Raw genomic sequence first — 26,046 nt, forward strand, 5'->3', positions numbered from 1 at the left:
ATAGGGGTCATCTTCAGCCGAAGATGTACTATTGTACCAAGTTTGATATCTGTCAAGCAAGTTAACAAGATATTGAGCGGACAATGTCTTTCTATGTCCAGAGCAGATTGACCGTTGACCTGAAAAACAATAGGAGTCCTCTTCTACTCATAACCAACCCACATATGAAATATCATTATGATCAAGTGAATGGTTCTCAAGATATTGAGAGGACAATGTGTGGTCTACCTACCGATACATGTAGATGCAAAGCAATATGTCCCTCTTCTTTGAAGGGGGTATGAAAATGTGTGGTACTTCACATACCGGTAATGCTGGTGACGTCTCCACAGAAGAAAATTCTCGAATGGAACGTAAAAATAAGAAAAAACTATTATGTTTATTTTCTATTGATGATATTTGACAACGTGTCGTAATGTTGTAGAGATCATGTACTGTCATAACAAATAGCCTGTGATGTTTAAATTTTCTCCAGGGATAAAGTGATTGGAAGAAGAAAAAACCCAGAACATCACATTCAATTCTTTATTTCATAATCAGAAAACTAATGTGACAATTATAACAATAACACATCCAGTAAGATAATTTAAAAACAATAATTTGAAAATAGAATTTTAACATCATGATTTGTAGTGCAGTGAATGCATACAAGTGTTAAACAGCATATCTAATCGAAATGACACATTTCCATCGTTCATGTATCAAAGACTTCAGTCATTTACTTTCTTTGAGGACTGATACAGCCTTGTGGTATGATAAAATTACTGTACATGTAATTCTGGATAATCATGATCAGCTATCGAAGTTGGTTGACCGCAAGAATGTCATTTCTGAGAATTTCACAGACTTGAAGCGATGTTTTCGAAATCTGTGGATTTGTAAGGTATCTTTCATTGCTTGCAAAAACTTCTTGTTAAAGGTACAATACAATACAAAATTAGACGACAGACAAAACCAGAGCAAAACATTTGAAATCTGACGCATGACGATGATTGTCGTCAATAAGCTTTGGCTACGTTCGCTTACTATGGTCAGACACAGTAGATCGGTGATGGTCGCTGGTCCAATGAAACAGATGTTCAGAATCACTATGCTGACGAGAGTAACAGTGAACCGCCGTTCGTCCTTTTGCCAGCCTCCTTCCTGGTTGTTCCGCAGGTTCAATAATACCCGCCTGTTCCTAGCCTGCCGAACCGTTCTTACCAATAGAAAGTTCACAATTGCCAGAACGATCAGTGGTATGAAGTGATTGATCACCATTAACGTGATCTCAATAATATGCGACACTTGGCTGGCTTTGAATACAGTCTGGACGTATTGTAATTTGTTAGGGTTTATTCTGTACTGGAAAAATTTATGCAGAGACATTAGGAGAGCTAAAAACAATACAACGAATATGCGAACTAATGTTCCAGTCCGAGCGCACTGTCTCTTTGCACGAAGAGGAAATCGAACGTACATAAAGCGTTCGACGGTCATCAGAACTACAACCCAAATGCTTGTCGCAGTCAGCGAGCTAACGAAGGGGATGAAGATATAAATGTTGTACCACAACCATCCGTATTGTCTTGAATTCTCTCCGTGTATCATGTAGGGAAATGAGATCAGCAAAGCCAGGAGATTCACAATGGTCAATGCCTTCAAATTCACATAAGGGGATTGTTTAAGGGATTGCCGCATCAATACAACCAAGCTAAAAGAATTACCAATTATTCCAAAGACACAAATGGAAGGGGCAATATATTTTGTGCAAATCATCCCAAATATTTCTGCAGCGGATTCCTGGCTTGAGGGAATCAAGTCGGGCATAGTGTCATTAGCCCCTGAAGTGGTGTTGTTTGGGAAATCCATGTCAGGTTTGAAGAGACACAGTCTACAAAAGAATATGAAGAAAGGTGACGATAACGAATAGTTATCAATGACAAAGTGAAGATAATGAGCATTCATCAATCTCATATGACCTAGAATAAATAATACACAATTGAGAGAAGGGCAAACACGGATCCCCGGAAATACCAAAGTGGGATCAAGTATCGATGAGGAGTAAGCAACCCCTGTTGACCGGTCACATTCACTGTCAGAATTTGTGAATGTTGACTTTAAACAAAACCGTTGAAAACCCTATAATTTCAACTTATTTTTCAGTAGGATGCCTCTGTTTAAGAAATAATTATCGGCATCGCACATACAATGTATTTAGTCGGTCCAGCACTCTTTGAGAAAAAACAAGGGCTAATTTTAGGGCTAATATTCCGAAAAATTAGGGCTAAAATTAGAATTTTCATAACTAAATTAGGACAGTTTTAGATATTTGAATGGTCTTGCCCTTTGTAAATTTGACAATAAAAAACCTCACAAAAAATACACTACGTGCAGGAAGGGTGTCTTCCAGCTATTATTCGCTATAACCACTATCGTATCATTTTCACAAAGTCGCAATCAATAAACAGCTTGACACATGGATCCACTGGTCAAATTTAGTTTTAATGCATTTTCAAAATTGCTAGAGCAAAAGTATCTTCAAAAGTAATTAACATAAAAAGTTAGGTCTTTTATAGGATTTCCTCTTGAATTCAACATCTTTAAAGGAATTTTAGCAAAATTGAAAATAATTAGGATGTTTTAGGGCCGCTGGACAGCCTGCATATTAAATCAGTTGAGAGACATAAACACATATGCAGGTGAAAATGGAGGCTACATAAATAGGGGAAGTTAACGATAGAGAAGCTGAAGTCATTGTGTTCTTTTTAAAGTTGAGTTGTTATTTGCCGTTAACGTCTATGTTCAGTAAAATATCTAAGTATGAAGCAGATGTGGAAGACTATATGGTGTCTTGTTTAGAGTTCACTGGGATATATGGAATCGACATATGAATGAATGTGAATATTGCTATTCAAAGTATTGATATACAAAACATCATCGATGTATTTTAAATGTCGAGTTGAAGACTACAGCAAAAGGTTTTTTCTTTTTATTTAGAATTTTACAAACAAATTCTGGCTCAGAAGAATACAAAATAGGTCAGCTAATAAGGAGACGCATATGCCCATTGGAATTCCACAGACTGTTCCACCTAAGACACTATATTGTCAATAAGGAACTCAAAAATTCTTAAAATAAATTGAATTTTTCCTTAAATATACATTATATGTCCCTTTATGTAGAAAACATCTAGCATGTCCATGACAGCTGTTCAAAGAAAAGATTACATCATAATCGTACTAAAGCGAAGTGTCGCTATTGTGGGAACATTATATTTCATCAATTAGTTACAGTCAAGTCATGTGCCTGTTGTTTTGTATGCATGAGATGATGACGAACATTTCCATTTATAACAAATGATGCTGACATGGAAACTGGACTTTAAACATTGCAGAAGAAATCGGGTCATTTTGAACCTTAAGCAGGTATTTTTCCACAAGCACTGAATCCTCATTCTAAAACTTGAAAGGAATAGATTACATCTATATGTATTGAGGCAACACAGCGCGGTAAGCTCTTTCTACGAAAATTACACAATCACTGTCATATGTCATGATTACTTCTGGAGAAAGGGATAGGATGAGGCGTCGTCCTTAATAAAGCTACTAGAAGATATTATATAATGCAACTATATGTAATTTTTCAAACCACTGTCTAAGCAGGTTATAAATAATCTCTTATGCAATGATATCATATTGAATTCCACGGATGTTGTTTTCATGTCTCGATTTTCGTCTCGTTTCATCTTATTCCATGCTGTTTTTTATGGATAAAGGCTCAAACACGATTTATCAAGGTTAACCATCATGTTACTTGATGTAGTACATAATGATCTTCGAAAATCAGTTGTAATTTTAACATTTATACAAGAGGCCCACAGGCCTTATCGGTCACCAGAATACTAGTGAAAAAGTATTACTACTTCCATGGGCTATGAAATCTAGAAAAAAATTCCTGTTCTGAATATCGAAGCTAATTTCTAATGTTCAGCAACAGTTTAAAACAAGATGTGTTCTCAAAACTTCACTGCCCTCAAAAGTGCATACACTGATGAAAGGCTTTAAATAATTAAAATTTAAATAATTAACATTAAAACCTCAAAATATATGACTAATTTGGACTCATCCTAAAGTCATAACCCTGGGTTGTGAAATTCACCATTTTTTGTACATGCTTTTCTGCTATTTCTAAGTATGCATTTAGATTTTATACAGTATCAGCAAACTTACACATAAATACTATATATACTAAGTTTGGCCCCACCCTGGGGTCAAAACCCTTACTCTGGGGAAAATCAAATTTACGATTTTGGTAAAAGACTACCTACTCTATCCATTTAGTTTCAATTTAGTATCAAAAGCACTAAAGAAGATGTTATTTAAGTGTTTTACACATAAACAATATATAACAAGTTTGACCCTGCCTTGGGGTCAGAACCCCTACTCCGGGGATCATGAAATTTACAATTTTGGTACATTCCTTCCTGCTCTACATCACTATGCATTTAGTTTTTCTTACATGTGTGTGGTTCTTGAGAAGAAGATTTTTTGAAAATTTGTCATTTTGGGGCAGTTTTTGCCCAGCCCCTAAGGCCCCAGGTGTGCAGGAATCCCGAAATTTATAATTTATGTTCCCCTTGTTCCAAATATGTGTCATACCAAATTTGAAAAGAATTGGAATGATAGTTATCAAGAAGAAGTTAAAAATGTCTATTGTTCACACATATAATAACTGACCATTTTGGCCCCACCCTGATACCAAAACCCCATACCCTTGGAATAATCAAATTTACAATTTTGGTAAAGGACAACCTGTTCTTCCTAAATATCTATTTAGTTTCAATTTAGTATCAATAGCAGTAAAGAAGATGTAATTTAAGTGTTTTCCACATAAACATTTTGTAACAAGTTTGGCCCCTCCCTGGGGTCAGAACCCTACCCCGGGATCATGAAATTTACAATTTTGGTAGAAGCCTTCCTGCTCTACATCACTATGTATTTAGTTTTTCTTACATGTGTGTGGTTCTTGAGAAGAAGATTTTTGAAAAGTTGTCATTTTGGGGCAGTTTTTGTCCCGCCCCTATGGCCTCAGGGGTGCTGGAGTCCTGAAATTTACAATTTATGTCCCCTTGTCCCAATGATGCTTCATACCAAATTTGAAAAGAATTGGACGGGTAGTTATTAAGATGTTAAAAATATTCAATTGTTAACGCACGACGGACGATGACGGACGAAAACCAATTGCAATAGGTCACCTGAGTTTACTCAGGTGACCTAATAAATACAAATCGAAGCATCAACAGCAAACCTAAATGAATATCCAGTTCTTCAAAAACAATGGACGAATTATTTCCAAGTTGTCCGGACTATATTGCACGCAGGTTGGCTCATTACGTCCAAACATTATCCGCAATACACAGTGTTAAAGTGTTAAAGAGTACGATGTCAATAACCGAGTTCATCACTGACAAAATGACGAGTGGCGATATCATGGTGCCATTGTTGGAGTTCTCAATTAATTACTAGTAACTTGACTGCGGGGACCAAACTGCAAATTTTTAATACGTTATTAATACATATACCACTAGAGAAGGATTTCGCAAAGTGCAGGGATTTTGAGATAATTGATAAAAATAATGAAATAAGATTATTTTCATACATATAGGATGCAATTTGTTTTCTTCGTTATGAGTTACGCCCACATGTGACAAGTTTGATCATGAAATGTGAAGATAGCGAACAGTGATCAATCTCATAACTCCTATAAGCAATACAAAATAGATAGTTGGGCAAACACGAACCCCTGGATATACCAGAGGTGGGACCAGGTGCCTAGGAGGAGTAAGCATCCCCTGTCGACCGGTCACACCCATCGTGAGCCCTATATCTTGATCAGGTAAACGGAGTTATCCATAGTCAAAATCAGTGTGCCTAACAATTGGTATGAAACACGTCAGAGAGCATTTAGCTCAATGATGGGTTGTATTGGCAAACTAGATCATTATACATGTAACGACCATATAATTTGCGAAATGCTGACTTTAAACGAGACTGTTGCAACCCCTGCACTATCAACTTGTTTGTCAGTAGCCTGCCTCGATTTAACATACTATCACTCCTCAAATTCAATCTGTGTGTGATTCTATAACTTTATTTCATTTTGAATCAAACAAGTCAGACAGGAACACGCTCCTCTGGTGTAATCTTAGTTCCACTATCTCTAAACAAGTCAGACAGGAACACGCTCCTCTGGTTTAATACTCAAACAAGTCAGACAGGAACACGCCACCTCTCGTGTAATATTAGTTCCACTGTTAGTCCCCGAGGGTATCTACAGCCCAGTAGCTAAGTACTTCGTTACTAGCTTGAAAATACGGATGTATATTTAATTGCTGTTACAAAATTTAGAAATTCATTTCAAAATTAAGGATTATCTCCCTCGTGCATAGCTCTTATCCTTGGACGAATTTGGCTCCACTTTTTTGGCACGCTGTTTTTGGCTATATTTAGCTCTAAAACTTCATAGTTATTTCGGATTTCAAAGATTTCGGTTGAGCATCACTGAAGAGACATTATTTGTCGAAATGCGCATATGGTGCATCAAAATTGGTACCGTATAAGTTTTACATTTTCCACTATCTCTAAACAAGTCAGACAATGAACACGCCTCTCCTCTGGTGTAATCTTAGTTCCACTATCTCTAAACAAGTCAGACAGTTAGTAATCCTTTGATGTTATCCCACTTTTCAGTCTATTTTGTTATATTTCTTTCTGTCAGGATTACAACTTCCATCATCAGACAACGTAAACTTTGTGTAATCGAAAAGGAGGGATTTAACTCTCTTATATCCTCCTATGCCCTGTACAGCCATTGAGGAAATCGAAAATCCTAGAAAAGTGAATGAGAGGAATGACTTATAGTGGATACCTATTCTTATTATGAATCCACACAGCAGTTGTTATGAAATTAAAAAAAATACTCCTGGTAATGGGTTTAAGAAATTGCGAGAAAAACGCAGGTGTTTTTGTTTTTTTTTTTTTACAGTAAATGTAATTGGGAATTATTTCATATTCATGGATCAGGGGTGGCAACAACCTTTGTGCGTGGGGAAAACAATGCCAATTACTTTTTTCGCATAATCTCTTAGCTCTGGGATATCCAGGGGTCCGTGTTTACCCAACTCTCTATTCTGTATTGCTTATGGGAGTTATGAGATTGATCACTGTTCGTTATCTTCACCTTCCATCCATATATTGCGATATAGATTCTCATAAAATGTTATATGTTTTCCAATTTGAGAATAAATTACGTGTAGTTGATTGGTTTTACACGTCTCCACGTTGTCGTGCTTTTTGACCATCGGACGGAAACGAGAGCACCGCGTCACATGGGTGAATTAAAGTGACCAAACGAGTATTTACCGTTCTCCTAGGAAAGCACATAACGAAGAAAAACAGGGAAAACATCCAATACGTATTTTCTTTTAAAGCGACCGAATCCATTTGAGTAATCTGCGGAAAAGGTTTAACTTAAATTTTAAAAATACACCTCATTTGATAACATGCATTAATAATACGGCCTACAGATCTTTAATTTAATAGAAGAAAAAGAAAACACTTTTAGTGTAGTCATTATAGAGGGAAAACATTGATGCTTTTAGGATGAACAAGAAAAATCAATGTTTCTAGATTACTATGATCTAAGCATAACGCAAATCGGAGAAGCGAAATGAAATAGATTTAAGCTTTATTTAGAAATTATATTCTTTCCACCGTAGGCTTAGTCAATAACCACATTATTAATATTTTCATCTCCAAGAGTCTTTGAAGAGACTACTCAGGCTATTCCTGCGCTATCTAGCACTGGCACGAAATGTAATGCCCTGAAACGCATATCGAGCATTGACTTTTAATAATAATAAACGGTGTGACCGTTGGACCGAGCAAAGAATGAAATGGTCATCGACCTGTCCCAAGTGATAATCTTCAGTACAGTAAATTAGAATTCAAGTAAAGATATATTTTATTTATGAAATGCTCATTGTGTTAAGGTAGCTATTGATAGCTAGCCCCAAAAAAACCGCTCATTGAATTTTTTTCAATTTTATTTATTATAACATTTTGACTTTATCCTAAAACATATCAAAAAATCAACAAAAGTAATCAGGTTAATTTTCGAGGAAAGCGAGATTGAAATCCCCTTTTTTGCAGCCCCAAAAGGCAAAAAATGCCAAAATTGAGCAAATTAACACAAAAGCCAATAAAATTTTTATTGACACCAGAAATATTGTTTGTCATATATAGTTATGTAAATTAAACACAAACAGATAAAAAATCAACATGGATTAGAAATTCAAAATGCATCTAAGGAAAACATTGGCATGATTCGACTTGGCAATTGGCCAAATTTACCCTAAATATGGCGTTTCTCAAATACTATCAGGCATACATTTTCTGACAACAAAATTCTGCTCATAAAATTTCTGATTTTATTTCATTTTTACATTAAGTCAAGTAGTATCTAAAATATTGAATAGAAAAAAATATACCAAATGAGGTTTAATCTGAAACTATGTCAGATTTTGTAACCCTACCCCCTCCCTTCTAGAAATGAATTTTAAGAGATACAGTCAGCAGAGATAAACTATTGACCTTAAATGATTAAGCATTCCCAAATTACCATATTGAGCATTCAAACTCACAGTACTAGAAGTTTCTATGAGCCATTTAAGAATGATATATAGTGTGTGCTATTGCAGTTGACCTTTTCGCACTCACAATGATTGCCTAAATATTTAGTTATTTTTCATACAATTTCTTGTAATAACTGGACCAAATCTATTACCTATACATATTTTTTGATAGAAATTTATATCACTATACAGTATAATACACCAAATATGTTTAAATAACCATTTCATATTTCAATAAATAATTAATATCAATGGAAAGAGACCCATGGACTGCCCATGGATCACTACATTTAAGTCCATCTGAGTCATCTTGCCCTCACAGATAGGCGTGTCTTTCATAAGTTTAAGATTTCTAATTGTAGTTTCACATGGAACCAAAAACTCACTATTGGATAACTGAGAATGCATGTACATGTATATTGCATTAACTAACTGAAGTTTTCCCCAGGTGAAGGTCTATGTTCACTGTATGTATAAGGGGGGGGGGGGGGGGTGAATTAGTTCCATTATGAAACTTTTCTAAAAATTTGATATACATTAATGTATCTATGATGTATGTTTCAACTAAATTTTGAATTACAAGGAAAATTCAAACACATTGATTGAAGTTATAAAATTGATATTCTATCATGTGCACATTTTTTACTAATATATCTAAGAAAGAATAATCAACATTGAAATTTCCTTTACATCTATGCAATATTATTGTCTTTCAAAAGGCATGTACTTGTAATATACGAGTACATGTACTTGTTTTCCCTTAAATTCACAATTTAGTTTAAAGTATGTTGTATAACATCCACTGCTCTGAGCTCATATAAGTGAATTAATGTTTTTCATCCAGTCCCAAATTTTGCAGTAGTTCTTTAATCTTCGGAACTTGATCAAACATTTTTAAATTTGTGGAGTTGTGGGGGTCCAGGGGATATGTCATCATCACTGTAAATGGAGTACCTGTTCAAAATATAGATAAATATATTTAAATATAGCAAAAAAGATGAATATCTGATATACTCAGAATTGTCTTTACAAATGTTTATCCAAAAAAAATATAATACCTCTCTTGCTGTTATACTTGTTGACTCGAAGTCCACTTCAACCTGCACTGGTCCTATCTAACCTCCCTCGGTCTTCAGGCTGATGCCTAGAAAAAAGATCATCATAATTGATATTTGCACAGTTAGGTCTATATTATACCATTGAGTAATTAGTTTGCGTCAGACAATGTGAATTTTAAAACTGTGTCTCAACACATATTCAGTTAAAATTTAAATACTGATGTTTCAAAATTATAAATTGCAATGAGATGACATGTATATATGTTTTCATAAACTGCCATAGACTTATCATATCTGTTTTATTTACAAAATGTGGGTCAAGAGAAGGGCATATGTGTAGTATACATATCTTACTTATACATACAGTGCATACATTTGCCTATGAGAGGGCATATGCAGACTTGTGATTAATTTACATTATTTAAAAAGGTTTTGCCAACCTACATGTTTGTGTGAAACACGAAACTTCAGGTTTGATATATTTCTTAGGTCACTGAAATTTCAAAGTAATAGTATATGTATACTATAGTCTAGGGAATTTATAATTCAACACATGCCCCCCCCCCCCCCTCTTCCACTTTTTATCCGGTTCCCTCATATCCCTAGATAGTAGGTCTATACAGATATTTGTTTTTCATTACTTTTATACATGTAGTTCAAGGTATGTTATTTTCGTAACGGTTATTTTAATACCGATATTTTCTTAATAAAAGAGTTGTGAGAGCCCATGTTTACAAATGTGGTATACATTTACATGACATCCGTTCGTTTACAATCACATGCACAGGTGGGAGTTATATTTTATGCACATATGGAATACATATATACATACAAAATAATACATCTACTGTATGTCGTGTGTTTAAACTTACAGATGTTATTATAAATCGCGTTGTGAAATAACAGAGGAAATGTGAGTTGAACTTTTGAATACAAATTTATGGCATTTTTTTCACTCACCAAACGAAACTATGATTTCGTTGTCCAAGTTCAATACATCCACCAACTTCCTCTTCTTGCAAGAAACTTTGTTTAGCCTCTCAATGACTGTATAAACAGTATTTAATCTCTCAGCATGCAGCACTCGGACATTACGATGCATCAATCAACAACTTTGTTTACGTAGCGCATCTATGTACATGGATTGGTGGTTGGTTTAACATTTCGATTAGCAAAAAGTTTCACACAGATGAAACATTTGATCTACCATTATTACAGACATTGACGTATACTTATGTGGTATGTGCATATTTTCTGTAGGCGAGTCAGTCACAGCAACAAAACACTTTCGGAACCCCTTTTTGTTTTTCGACTATTCTATGACGGAGTAAGGAATTCCGGAAAATGAATTCACGTGAAAATACACAATTTTTACTGATCACGTGGTTGCTATCCGTCGCTACCTTAAACGCCCAGTAACATCTACATATATGAGGATAGCTACAGGATCCGCCTATTCATTTAAAGCGAGGAATATAACACCAACCGACGTAAACCGTGCATTGTGACGTTACATTTAGCCTCGACTTTTTCTCTATTCGAAATCAAACAATTATGAACAACTATATGTACATCCCGTTTTTCAATTTAAAAACAGCTAAAACTAAATTGAAAATTAACCAAACTGAGTACATGGTTATAATGAGCAAGGGTGCCTCTACCAAAATTGTTAAATTCATGGCCCCTACATGTGGGTCAGGGGTTAAGACCATAGGGCGGGGTCAGTATGGCCATATAATGAAAATGTGTTAGATTTTAGAAAATTTTCTCTACTAACATATATATTTGATTGATTGTTTAACGTCCTTCTCGATTTTCACTCATACGACGTCACCATCACCGGTGAAGGTCTTCAAATTTAGGCTTATGCTCGGAGCAGTGAGGGTTTGTAGCGTGTCACACCTACTTCCGTTTTTAAGGTCATCTCCGAGGACCCGTGACATTTATATCTGATGTCGAGCGTTTAGCGATGGAATTGTCACTACCTGTTTTAACGACTTAGGTCTATCGCGACCGGGATTCGAACCCCGGCTTTCTGCGGGGGCGAACGCTCTATCTCTAGACCACCGCGGCGGTCATGTATTTGAAAACAACTAAATGCATGATTATGATGTCCATGAAGCTATCTACCTAAATTGTGAAATTCGCTAGCAAAAATATTTATATTGAAGAAATAAAGTTTATGTTTGAAAATACATGAGGATATGAACTGCGATACCAATGTGAAGCGTCACATCCTCATATACACTGTACATTTATTTTCAAAACTGATATTTAGTTTTTAGATATCGATATCTTTTATGCAACAGACATTGTCTCCCTTTCCGGATCAAGAGAACTCTAATGAGCAGTGTGTTAATTTCTTAAGATTACAACTACTTACCAACTATTATATCTGTTATGATAAGATTGTTTACCGTTTCCTTTATTTCATTAGTAAGTAGTGGCCACCTCCCATTTCAGAATCACGTGCCTGTACGTACAGTGTACTGTGTGTCTATATGATAAGTTGAAGCATCGTCAGCATGTTTCGAGACGTAGAAATGAATTTTGTAAGCATGCAATACGGTCGTGTAATTAGTGTAAATGAATCTCTTCACCATATATTGTATTACAAGAAGATGAATCGCTACATCCTTCAAAAAATTGTCCAGATGTACATTGCCGGGCGTAATTCGCCTCTGATCAATGTAGTGTCTGACCATTCAATTAGTGCTTTTAGTTTCACTGGAATGCTATAATTTAGTGTCTAGAGTATGGTCTTTTTTTTGTAAAGGCACAGAATGCTCCCTCCTAATCACATACACTTGCTTGTACACGGATGCTTACGAATTAATGTCAGATTAAACAAAGTTCTCAGTAGGATTTGATATACACGTACACATAAAATGAAATCACTAACTTTTTGTTATCATATGTGCGGATCCAGGTGGGTTTTTTTTTCAGAGAGGGGAGATCGAATGTTGCATGAAAACAACTAACTCTCTTAATAAGAGCATCTGATCATTAAATCGGTATAAAGGGGTGTGGGTAGAAATACTTACACGACACGAACTAGCTGCAATTTGATTTGATTTTTTGGACTATGTCACGACGATAAAAAGACAGGACGTGAATTTCTACGCGTAACTTTTCGTCACGTGCTGCTGTTTTCTAGCAATATACTGGCGGTGGTTCCGTTTGAGCGAACGCAGCTACATAACATTTTATGCAATGTTCATGCTTTGATCGGCAATTTAAACAATATCTATTTACCAAATACTCAGTACAAGAGATTAGGCAGCAGAAACAGCCGATCTTAGCTCGCTCCTATGGTTTTGTATTAAACCATGAGCAACTGAAATCCTTTATGAGGTATCGTCGCAAACTTCCGTTTATTGGTTCCGTCCATTCCGTGGTTTACGACGATGTGTATGAGGTTCTTGCTAGATTTAGATCACTCTAAAATACCCAGCATGCACATTAACAATTACAAGCATGTATAAAAGAATGTGCACGTGGTTGAAAACTTTTTATATACTACATGTATACATTATATTTCTGCTGCCTTCACTGTGACTTGCTTAATCTTTGACGACTTGGTCTGAAATGTATGCTTTCGTCCTCTCGCCTGTCTCTACTTTCCTTATTTCTACTCTCAATCTTTCCAAGTAACAATGAAATGCAGTATTACATGAAAAGCAAAGCAAAAACACGAAAAATATAATTATCAATTACATGTAGGATATTAGGTATCTTTTCTTTTAAACTGGTGAATACGATGATAAATGTACGCAATCACACTGTCCCTTTCAAAGTCAACAAACCATGTGCATCAAAGCAACCTAGATATAACGGTGTTAATAAAACAATGAAACTGGGTCTTCGCACGACATGTTTTGTTTGACCCTCGAACGGATCTGCTGTCTTCAGCCTACGACTTTGGGCAACAGATCCGTCCTTGGGTCAAACAAAACAACTGTTGTTCAACTTATCCCCGAACCCAGTCAATAACTATACTATTGCACAGGTATGCGCGGATCCAGAATCCCCCCCTCTTACATGTATGCGTACCTATCTACTAGTAATTTAATAAAAATAATAAAATTCACATGATAATCCCTTTGTAGCGATGACTTGTTTCAGAAGAGGAAATTAAAATAATATTTATAATGATAATCCATCAGTGAGGTAAGTTCACAATCTTAGTCCAAGGTGTGACTTTGCGAGATCTCTACCATTTTTGACGAAGTACTACTGAGATGTGTGATAAAAGATTCTTTTGTCAAAGATTCAGATTTTGCTCGGATTATTTCGTGCGCTTTAGTCATTAGAGCTCGCAGTACGAATTAACGCTATGGTTCACTGCACTCGCAGTACGAGTTAACGCTATGGTTCGCTGCACTCGTTATGATGTGTTATTTAGCTAAAAAGACTTGATTGAAATAATTTTCGGATTCCCAGTCTGATAAATTATTGTAAAATTTCTTTTCGGTCAATTTCAGATGATGAACGAAGTAGTGACACTCTTGAACTATGCCGACGTCAATGACTATGACATTGCAGTGGCATATAGTACCGTCAGTCAAGGGTTTCGTGAAATATGTAAATATTCTAACTAATGGGTAAATATCGAGTATATATTAAAGTGCTTCATTGATCACCGGTAATTATGTAAATTTTAAATATTAAACAAATCATTCCAGTATACATGTTATTCGTTTGAGAACAATTGGTACATAATTATTTCATGATGGGTTTTTTTGTGATTTGGTTCTTTCCGTATTGCTTAATGAACAAATGCCAGCGGCGTAGCTCGGGAAAGATGAATATAGAAGCAGAAAGGGCAGGGGGTTTGGGGGTCGCCTTAAGGTCCCCAATGGATCCAGGGCAAAGCCCTGGTGGGGGCCCAGGGGGCGAAGCCCCCGGAAGCTGATGCATTTTAGACAATTAAGAAAGGTATTTTCAAAGTCTCCAATATACATTTTCTTGAATTCTAAACACAGGCACATGGGGTAAGGACATCGTAACTTCCTTCAATTTAAAAAAAACCCCGATTATACATTAGTTTTACTGCAATTCTTTTTCAATTTTGAGACGTTTTGTACTCTTTTTATAACAACTAAATTAAATGTGTTTTTGGATTCCGTGAAAGTTTAATTAAAACTACTGAAATTCGATGTATCTAAAATGAAAGAAGATATACAATTGAATTTTAGTAGTTTAAAATAAAGTTTTGACAGAGTTCAGAAACACATTAGTTGTTATAACTAGAGTAAATAACGTCTCAAAAAAAGTGCAGTTAATCTAATTGATAATTTCTTTTTAAATGAAGGGGGCGGGATACGATGTCCGGCGCCTTACCCGATGTGCCTTTGATTTTAAATAGATTGATAAACATAATACAACACTAACTTTTATGCCATATTTTTTTTCCGGATTACATCATGTTATAGATATGATGCCATTTTTAAAGACCCGGAGCCCGAAACAGATAAAGATGAAATCATTTAGCATTTTCGACCAAATACATGTATTTATTTCTGTTTTTATATTTAAAATCTATTACTAGTATTCATTTTAACGACTTTAAATTATTTCATTTTTGTTTACCGCAACAATGTGGAAGCACATGAGTCCGTGCTTATAGGAAGCTGCGTCACTGAACGCAATAACTAATTTTTTCATAAATCATAATGGAGTATACATTGCAAATTCCAGGGGCGAATGTACGGACCAACCCTACCCACCCTATAGGAGGAGTTAGAGGGGAACAAAATGTCCCCCCTCCACAAATATTTTAATATACTAACAAAAGAATGACTGCTGAAAGAATACATTTCCATTGTACGTATGCTATGTAAAGTAGAAAGTGTGTAGTAACTTTTAACTTTCTAAGTTCTTGATTTATTCATGGGAGCCATTACATTTCTGAATTCAGTGTATATACTTTTATTCTGTGTGTTATACAATAAAACCTTTTCCGATATCGAGCCAAGTACGATACGTTATTACAGAATATAGACGACAAACATCGTACGTGTTTCCTCGATTGATTGGTTGTATGAAAGGTTGTATTTTGTTTAACGTCCCTCTCATATGGACCCTTCACCATTGCCGGTGAAGGGCTGTAAAATGTAGGTCTATGCTCAGCACTTATAGCCATTGAGCAGGGAGGAGATCTGTACAGTGCCGCACTTGCTGTGCCACGGGACCTCGGTTTTTGCAGTCTCATTTGACGGACCGCCCCATTTAGTCGCCTCTTACTGCAATCAAGGGGTACTAGTGAGGACCTGTTCTAACCCGGGTCTCCTCGGGAATGTTTCCTTATTGCGATATAACAAATTATCATATTTGAAAAGTTGATACAAAATAATTTTATAAGTGATTGCGGAAGCATGTCCCAGTCATGTGACACAGGCATGCCTACTGATATTCTACACGAATATTGATTGATTGGGGTTTTACGCCGTTTTGTCTACACCAATAGGCAGGTCAGTGTCATTGGTAACATTTAATACATATAGATACATGATTACAAAACATAGCAAAGAATTGAAATAAATAAATAGGGCAATAAGAAATAAATAGCATCTACACTGAAGGTTTGAATATTCTCAGAATGTCTCTTATCATTATGCTGGGTTCCCGAGGAGAGAAACTCGTATGTTGTGATCGGCCTGCGTAGACTTTCTTTCGTCGTATGAAATAATCAGTATGGATTATTCTGCCCGTACAATATCTTTATTGTTAAAGGGGTTCTACCTACATATGTATCTGTATGGTCCCGGTTTTTCTTAAAGTTCTCCTTACTTCTTAATCAACAACTTTCAAAACGCTGTCATGTTTGAAAATTATGCATTGACGTAATTTTGCGTCACCTCCGAGATGTCGTAGATTTACGTAACGTTAGTGACGTACCACGCAAAGTAAATAACGACGATTTCGAGAAACGCCGAAATTCATCTACGTACCAACGGTACTACCGACGTACTACTTACAAATTATGTAAAATGTAGGATGCATTTGTAAACGGTATCCAGACACACTACATGTTCGCCAACAGAGTATAAAACAAAGTGTGGGCATACCTTATGTTATTTTTTTCGAGCGTAACGCCGTTGACGTTGTTTATCGATAAATCATTAAAAATAAAGTTAAAAACGTTTCAGAAACATGTATGACCCCCCCCCCCCCCCGTTGGTTCAAAATCGCATCATTTAATTTAAAGTAGTGCCAAAACAATTCAAAATATTGAGCAGCAAATATCTTCCAATGTCCAGAGTGGATACACTCTTGGCCGTTGACCATACGATCTCAAAATCTATAGGGGTCATCTACTCCTTAGGATATACCAATATGTCAATCAATCAAATAACTTATTCTCAAAATATAGAAGACAACATATCACTATGTCCAGTTTGACCCCTGACCATGTGAACCCAAAATCAATAGAGTTCTTCTGCTCCTTATGATGTACCAGTGTACCAAGTTTGATGTCTGCCGAGGAAAGGGTTCTCAAGATATTGAGCGGATTGTATCTTCCTACACGTATGTCTACAGTGGATTGACCTTTGACCACGTGACCTCAAAATCAATAGGGATCATCTACTCCTTAAATTGTACCAGCGTACCAAGTTTGATGTCTGTCAAGCAAAGGGTTCTCAAGTAATTTTTAAAAAATGACCATAATTTCCCCATATGCAAGAGAGGTTGACGTTTATGGAAACAGTTTTAGTCTTATAGTGACATCACTAGTTAAAGGGACATCACTAGTTATAGGGACATCACTAGTTATAGGGACATCACTAGTTATTATAGGGACATCACTAGTTATTATAGGGACATCATCACTAGTTATAGGGACATCACTAGTTATTATAGGGACATCACTAGTTATTATAGGGACATCACTAGTTATTATAGGGACATCATTAGTTATAGAGACATCATTAGTTATAGAGACATCACTAGTTATTATAGTGACATCACTAGGTATTATAGTGACATTACTAGTTATAGAGACATCACTAGTTATTATAGGGACATCACTAGTTATTATAGGGACATCACTAGTTATTATAGTGACATCACTAGTTATTATAGGGACATCACTAGTTATTATAGGGACATCACTAGTTATTATAGGGACATCACTAGGTATTATAGGGACATCACTAGGTATTATAGGGACATCACTAGGTATTATAGTGACATCACTAGGTATTATAGGGACATCACTAGGTATTATAGGAACATCACTAGGTATTATAGGGACATCACTAGGTATTATAGGGACATCACTAGTTATTATAGGGACATCACTAGTTATTATAGTGACATCACTAGGTATTATAGGGACATCACTAGGTATTATAGGAGCATCACTAGGTATTATAGGGACATCACTAGTTATTATAGGGACATCACTAGGTATTATAGTGACATCACTAGGTATTATAGTGACATCACTAGGTATTATAGGGACATCACTAGGTATTATAGGAGCATCACTAGTTATTATAGGGACATCACTAGTTATTATAGTGACATCACTAGGTATTATAGTGACATCACTAGGTATTATAGGGACATCACTAGGTATTATAGGGACATCACTAGTTATTATAGGGACATCACTAGGTATTATAGGGACATCACTAGGTATTATAGGAACATCACTAGGTATTATAGGGACATCACTAGGTATTATAGGAGCATCACTAGGTATTATAGGGACATCACTAGTTATTATAGGGACATCACTAGGTATTATAGTGACATCACTAGGTATTATAGGGACATCACTAGTTATTATAGGAGCATCACTAGGTATTATAGGGACATCACTAGTTATTATAGGGACATCACTAGGTATTATAGGGACATCACTAGGTATTATAGGAGCATCACTAGGTATTATAGGGACATCACTAGTTATTATAGGGACATCACTAGTTATTATAGTGACATCACTAGGTATTATAGTGACATCACTAGGTATTATAGTGACATCACTAGTTATTATAGGGACATCACTAGGTATTATAGTGACATCACTAGGTATTATAGTGACATCACTAGGTATTATAGTGACATCACTAGGTATTATAGGGACATCACTAGGTATTATAGGAGCATCACTAGTTATTATAGGGACATCACTAGTTATTATAGTGACATCACTAGGTATTATAGTGACATCACTAGTTATTATAATGACATCACTAGTTATTATAGGGACATCACTAGGTATTATAGGAGCATCACTAGTTATCAGTGCCACACACTGAATATTGATTGGAATATCAATGAGATATCCAGTGGGGGCAAGTAGTCTTTTTTACTTCATAGTAATACTCAGGGGGCTTGCATTGTATTTTTATGTCAAAGTAGTTGACCACTTCAATTCAACAACCACACTTACCATCTATTTTACATGATTTTCACCTTGCTGTAACACTGTAATAATAATGAAGCAGTTTACAATTATTTTAAAAGTCAATTTGAATATGAGCACAATCTCCGTAATAACTGCCAGGCTTGCCAAATTAATATTGATAACATTTATTGGAGTCTTTCATTCAGTATTTTATTTGCTCTCTGCGAGGCAACTGATATGATTGCAAATGAATTCATCAAACTAAAAGGCAAACAAGCTTTAATGGAGACATTTAATAAGCCTCTATTTCCTTATCTTCATGAACACTTTTGCAAGACATAATATATAAAGAAAATCTCATTACAATAGCTGTAAAACGTAAGATGTTGACGGTGCCACCTTTAGGGTGAGCGCAGGTACACAGATATATCTATTGGAGAGGATCCAGAATTTTTTCCCAGGGGAAAGGGTTCCATCCATTTGGGTTTTTTTCAGAGCCTCTAGTTTAAATTCCTGATTGACACTTAACATTTTTACAATGGAAGTAAATAAAGATAGACAAATATAATATCTATTTTCTAATGTGTTTAGGGGGGTCTTACCCTTGGAGGAAGAGGGTCTTACCCTCGGTTCCTCGCTTTATGTGCGCCTGACATAGCCGCTAACAATGAAATAAGATATTTTTACTCGGAAGAAAAGAGATAATAAATCTATGTAACTTCATAATCTACGTATGTACGTCAACAAGATGCAACTTTGGAAGATAAAAAGGAGCGGTCATTGTGCTAATGGGAGATTTTTCATTTTTATTTCGACACCGAAAATTTATTGGACGTATGTGAAGACTCGAATTTTTTCTATTTTAATATTTAGCTCTCGCTACTACGACGTAGTGTTTAAACCTGAAATGTGTAATATTGGCAACGACTTCTTTCGCCAAACGTTCAGCATTAGAAGTGAAACTCGGGTGTCTTTTTGTTATTACAATGTACCGTACAAACGGAGGTCACATGTCCCGTTAGGTTATGGCACGTAAAAAGAACCTACACTATTACGGTCTAGGGCACCATGCCTGGGTCAATATTTGCACCATTTCACTTAATGTCTTTACACCGCCCTATTCTTATTATATATGGCATTGATGAAAAGTGAAGATAGTGAGTAGTGATCAGTCTCATAAATCTAGCTGTAATAATGTAGCCCTATCCGATTTTTTTTCCTGACGTTTTCGGGATAGGGCTACAATTCCATAGGATCTCCGCAATGGTGCAAACTATTTTTATGAATAACTGATAATAAGCTCCGTGTATTAGACCCAAATGTTGTTTAAACCAAAAGGAGTACCAACTTTGTGCTCGGGCATGTCTAATAAAAGTGTTTTTCATTAAACATCATGTACAGCATGCAAAATTCTCCGCCATGCTTGTTATCGCAAGATCTCGTAGGTGGATCTACTGAAAAATCTAAACATTGACAATCTGCGCGAAAATGTAGTTACTCGAGCCACTCCGAAAAAAGGAAAATCATATGATTGCAGAAAGAGTTTACACTGTGCTGTTTGTTTTTTAACTTGAAATTAAATCTAAACCTTTTTAATACCGACGAAATAGTTTTCTCCTCCGTACTTGTTCATTGATGTAAATACTACCTTATATGGCATATGCAAATAACTTGACAATCGGAAGTTGAAACTTCAGTACATCAAACATGGCGCACAAATATGAATTGAAAAATTGGAATATATAGAAATTGCCGAAAGCGGTAGAATAGAGCCTCGCAAATCGAAAGTTGAGGTTGTAAATTTATATACATGTATTGACTAAGAAACATAGAATATCATTTTATTTACGTAAAGAAAGTCAGCAAATGTTTAGAATGATCGAAAATGTTGCGGGAGTGAATCACTCCCGCATTGCACTTGCACCATTACGGAGATCCTAAAGAGTTGTACCCCCCCCCCCCAAATCGGAGAGGGCTACATTATTGCAGGGTGTCCGAGTAGCGCCCTCGCTTCTCACTGCTGCAACCAGAGTTCGATCCCTGTGATCGGCAATGGTTGTATGTGAGAGGGTATATATGGCGGTTGCCCACTCGGACACGTGGGTTTCCTCCGAGTACTCCGGTTTCCTCCCACATACATGACCCCCTAGCGCAAACATCCGTGCATCAAAGGACCACATTGGAAGTACTAGTAAGCTTTCGAGCTTTCATGGGTTATCCTTGGTATCTATGTATGCATGTATGTATATACCGAATAAACATTTTATTTTTTATTTATTTACATAAATCCCATAAAGAATACAATACAAAGAGTAGGACAAACACAGAACCCTTGACAGACCAGAGGTGGGATCAGTAAACATCCCTTATTGACCGGTCACACCCGCCGTGAGCCCTCTATCTTGATCAGGTAATCGTAGTAATTCGTAGCCAAAATCAGTATGTAAAGAAGAGCCTAACAATTAGGGTGAAATACATCAGACAGCGTGTATTCCTAACTTGTAAATGATTATATAAGATACTTTATTCATGTGATGGGTATAGAACAGTACATTAACTTGCGTTTTAAAGGCTCAGTTTTAGTCATATAGACAACATAGTTCTGTCGATTTTCTATGGATATCCTTTCCTCTGTCGCCATTGTAGACAAACTCATTTCTGCGTCTTAGACGAAAAGACAAGATGTATGCACTGCACTATATCGATCACATGTATGAACATAAAATAAAAAACACCAACAAACGTGAATAGCAGCTTATTAATATAATTTGAGAAAAACAATTCAAATTGGAGAAGAAAAGGTTGACTACTTGTTCGGATCCCCCCGGAGACATACGGGTGTTATTGTTGATATCCTTATTACGAGTCGTAGTTATAAAATCCAAAGATTAGTAAAACACGATAGGTACATGTTAATGTGCGTCCTATTCAAGATGTTTTCACACATGAAAAAAGTGTAGCGTGAATGCTACTACAATGCAGCAGTATATGGCTATTAAACTAATGTTCTATATCTACATTCACTGAATCTTTTCTTTTATATTTCGTTTTAGATTTACGTTGATTTCACCAAATACAATGAATAAATGTTTCTTGCAAGTTTGTTCGGTCCTGGTTTTTTAAAGTACCACCTGTCAGAGTAATCATAACCAAACATAGAGTCAAGGTCAAAGGTTGCATTGGCTGTTCCGTTTAAGGTAACGAAATGGTCACCGATATTTCAGTACTTAAATCTGGAACTGACGGTAAATAAATTGAAAAATAAAAGAACAATATATATATATATATATATATATATATATATATATATATATATATATAAATTGTGATTGGATATATATAACTTAATAGAATCAGAGTGAATCTGGAGCAATAAGCCCCGTCAAATCAGCAGAAAATATCGATTCATGTGTCATACATGTACCAATAGGAGATAATTGATGCGTAGTTGGATAGTTGAAAAAATGCCATTTGTTACAGCTTGTATTTTTTAAAATCTAGTTTATATTTTTTCAAAATACATGAAAATATAAACAATAAAATGTCTTTCTTTGTTGTTTTATCGGGTGATGAAGGTACATATATAACAATCATTGCAGGAAAAAAAATCTACGCAATGCTTCCTACCTTCATTACCCAATAAAACAACAAAGAAAGCATTTTATAGTTTAAATATCGAGTGTATAAATAAGTTATCTGATATAAATACAATAGGAATACAACTACTCCGAGCTATATATACATGTAATGTTCTCTCTCGATCACATATATAAAGCATCTTATATACATTGAAACACCTAATATAGTATACAGTAGAAATATATTCGATGCGTGATCAAATCTACCATAAATCACTCCTGGCCTTATGCGATATATAAAATATCACACTCTAATGTTGATCTCGGACCTGGGATTGGCCCCGAGAGTTGATCTCGGCCCGAGCCCGTAGGGCGAGAGCCGAGATCACTCAAGGGGCAATCCCAGGTCCAAGATCAACATTAGAGTGTTATATTGTTTATATCATATACCTAAAACACAACAAGTTGATAAACATTTTTTTAAAAATGGGGGGGGGGGGGTATTAACCCAAACATAAATACATGGTATACTGTACAACGATATTTGACTATTTTATTCCTTCAGTGAGTTTACTTTAATTGTTATGTTTCCAGTACTATTGGCATTGTGAAACATGCTAAAGTCTGGGTTTTGTAGCTTTATTCCATTGCTGGTCACAACAAAAGGTATTGTGAGCAATGCTCACTAAGAATACCCCCCGCTTACCCCAATCTCCCAAAGGGTGTTGGTAATAGGAATAAACTACCTCTTTTCTGAGTGTGAAAAACAAATGGCATGACAAACCGAACCATATTGCTACTTCGATGTCCAGTGCGCGTGACCTTTGACCTTTTGACCCCAAAATCGATAGGGAACATCTTCATCCCATGGGTAGTCCATATGTATGATATGGTGACTGTAGGTGGAAAGGATAACGCTTTAGAGCCCGGAAGCCATATTGCTACTTCGATGTCCAGTGCGTTTGACCTTTGACCCCAAATTCGATAGGGAACATTTTCATCCCATGGGTAGTCCATATGTATGATATGGTGACAGTAGGTGGAAAGGATAACGCTTTAGAGCCCGGAAACCATATTGCTACTTTGATTTCCAGTGCGCTTGACCTTTGACCCCAAAATCGATAGGGAACATCTTCATCCCATGGGTAGTCCATATATATGATATGGTGACGGTAGGTGGAAAGGATAATGCTTTAGAGCCCGGAAACCATTGCGTCCACAGACGGACGGACAGACAGACGGACAACCCGATTCCAGTATACCCCCCCCCCCCTCCACAACTTGTTGCGGGGGTATAATAATTGGATGATTAATCATGGACATCCCCTCATGTGGTCTAGAATCTGGACGTTTCAATTAACTGAACTGCTTGGCTGAGAAACTCGTCATATCTATCGCTGTGCTGTTCATGTACATGTGTATACTATTAAGCAGCTCCTAGGGGCTTGCTAATGAATACTAAAATTGGAAATAAGTGAATTATTTTCATTTCTTTTTTCGGATTTACCAAAATCGCCCGTTTTCATTATTTCATATAATTTGTAAGAGTTGTAGAACTTTGTTGACGTGGCGTCATCGTATGAACGGGAATGTTTACAGATCTGATGCTGCTATTTATTTGCTTAGGGAATGTTACCTTATACTGAAGTAATTTTTTTTTTACCGTTTCCCATCTGTTTAGCATCTATAAGTCGTTGAAAAACGTCGGAAGATATTGGTTCTGCTTTTCTCGTTTTATTGCAAAGTCCTCGGGATTTTAGATTTCAGAAATCGTTTTAAAGCAGTTTTCTACATCAAAATTACCGTAAATTAACATTCTGATCTCCATTAGGACCGGGAATTTCTAATAATGCTTTAGTATCACCTTCCATAATCCTCCTACTGTTTTCTGTCGCCTAGAACGTTGATTGTTTTTAAATGAAGTTAAACGTGTTATGGTTCTAAATAAACAATTGTTACTTGGGTTACCCCCCCCCCCCCCCTTTGCTTAGATACTCGCTACAATTTAGCGCTGTTTTTGAAAACGTTTTTATTTAATTGTTCTGCTTAAATTAAATTTTGTCGTGGAAGAAAGTATTATATTTGAAAAAAAAAATGTGTCTAACATCATTTTTTCATGTAGTTATGTTAGATTTCAAAAGATTAAAGAAGAAATAGCCATTTGAAATTTGAGGGCGAGACAGCCCCTTGACAACGGGCCGAGACATAGATATCTCGGCCCTTAGGGCGAGACAGCCCTAACTACTTGCAGCTGTCTCACCCTAGCCAAGATAGGTGTATTAGGGCTGATACACTACTAGGTATATGATATATTGCTTTCTCAAAAAGGAAAGGCGGGGATCAAGGGTTGTCTTTGTCTATTTTGTAAAGGACGCAATTGCAGAACACGTGAAACAGTACATGACCTCCGGCTGAGTTCCGGTGGTAAAGTAAGTTGGAGTTCTTGTAGCAGAGTTCTTTGATAGACAAATAGTGACTTGGGGAAGTTATATCAGGAAATAAATCCGTTATCTAGGTCTAGGTGCATGAGGACGACTGGCTGTCATCCTTTGTCCGTACGAGTATCTATATAGACGGTGGTGAAAGTACCCCCCCCCCCCCCCCCCCACATAAAAAAATTTAATTTTAATCCTGATTTTAAAATACTTTTCTGAAATTGTGAAATACTCAGTGCAAGTCTTATCACATTTCGAAAACTCAATATTAATGAATTATTCAGGCATAATTATGGATTTACTTAAGCATATTTTGACAACTTGGATTTAAAACAGAAAGTCCTCTTTTAAAATCATGAATAGGCAAATTAACAATGTTATAAACAGTAAAAAAAAAAAATAATCAAGAAAGAAAACATAAAACAAAACAATTTTTAACCTTTTTAGAACTCACGTAAGAACTTCGCACTTAAGAAATCTTGTATGAACTTCATACTTACAAATTTGTTGGTTATGATGTCCTGGTGAATAATTGCAAACAGCAAACAGCACTTCACAACAAAGCAATACTTATAAGATCATTAAAGATCAGACTGCATCAAAATGTCGGGAATTCGGAGTTTCTTGAAAGCTAAAAGATCGTTATCTCCTCTGCCCATGAAGTTCGATCAGGATAATTGGGAAAAGTATTTTTTATGTACATGTGTCAATATTAATCAGCATACGTTAAGGTAAAGTAACGAACATCAATTTCTTGTAAATTTAATTAGCAAGATATAGGGGAAAAGGTTTGGACTTAAATTTTTTTTGTAAACTTTGTGACATCCCGGGATTATGGATCAAAAACTAAATTACACGCTTCGCTTTTTGCAGCTGCTTTGAAACAGAGCTACACAAGAGAGAGCGTGTAAATTAGGGATTATGCACAGCAGGCATGCAA

The 26,046-nt window shown here is 36.0% G+C and overlaps 1 protein-coding gene across 1 annotated transcript in view; it reads right to left on the reverse strand.

Moving 5' to 3' along the window:
• Positions 1 to 520: 520 nt before the first annotated feature.
• The window catches only part of LOC125668773 (probable G-protein coupled receptor B0563.6), a 50,724-nt gene continuing 25,198 nt past the window's right edge, over positions 521 to 26,046 (reverse strand). The window contains exon 2 of the mRNA XM_048903185.2: positions 521 to 1,873. Coding sequence (XP_048759142.1) covers positions 793 to 1,851 — 1,059 coding nt within the window. The 5' untranslated portion in view covers positions 1,852 to 1,873 and the 3' untranslated portion in view covers positions 521 to 792. The remainder of the gene's footprint in view (positions 1,874 to 26,046) is intronic.

Source organism: Ostrea edulis, chromosome 4 (genome assembly GCF_947568905.1).
Source record: "Ostrea edulis chromosome 4, xbOstEdul1.1, whole genome shotgun sequence".
Classification (NCBI taxonomy): Eukaryota; Metazoa; Mollusca; class Bivalvia; order Ostreida; family Ostreidae; genus Ostrea; species Ostrea edulis.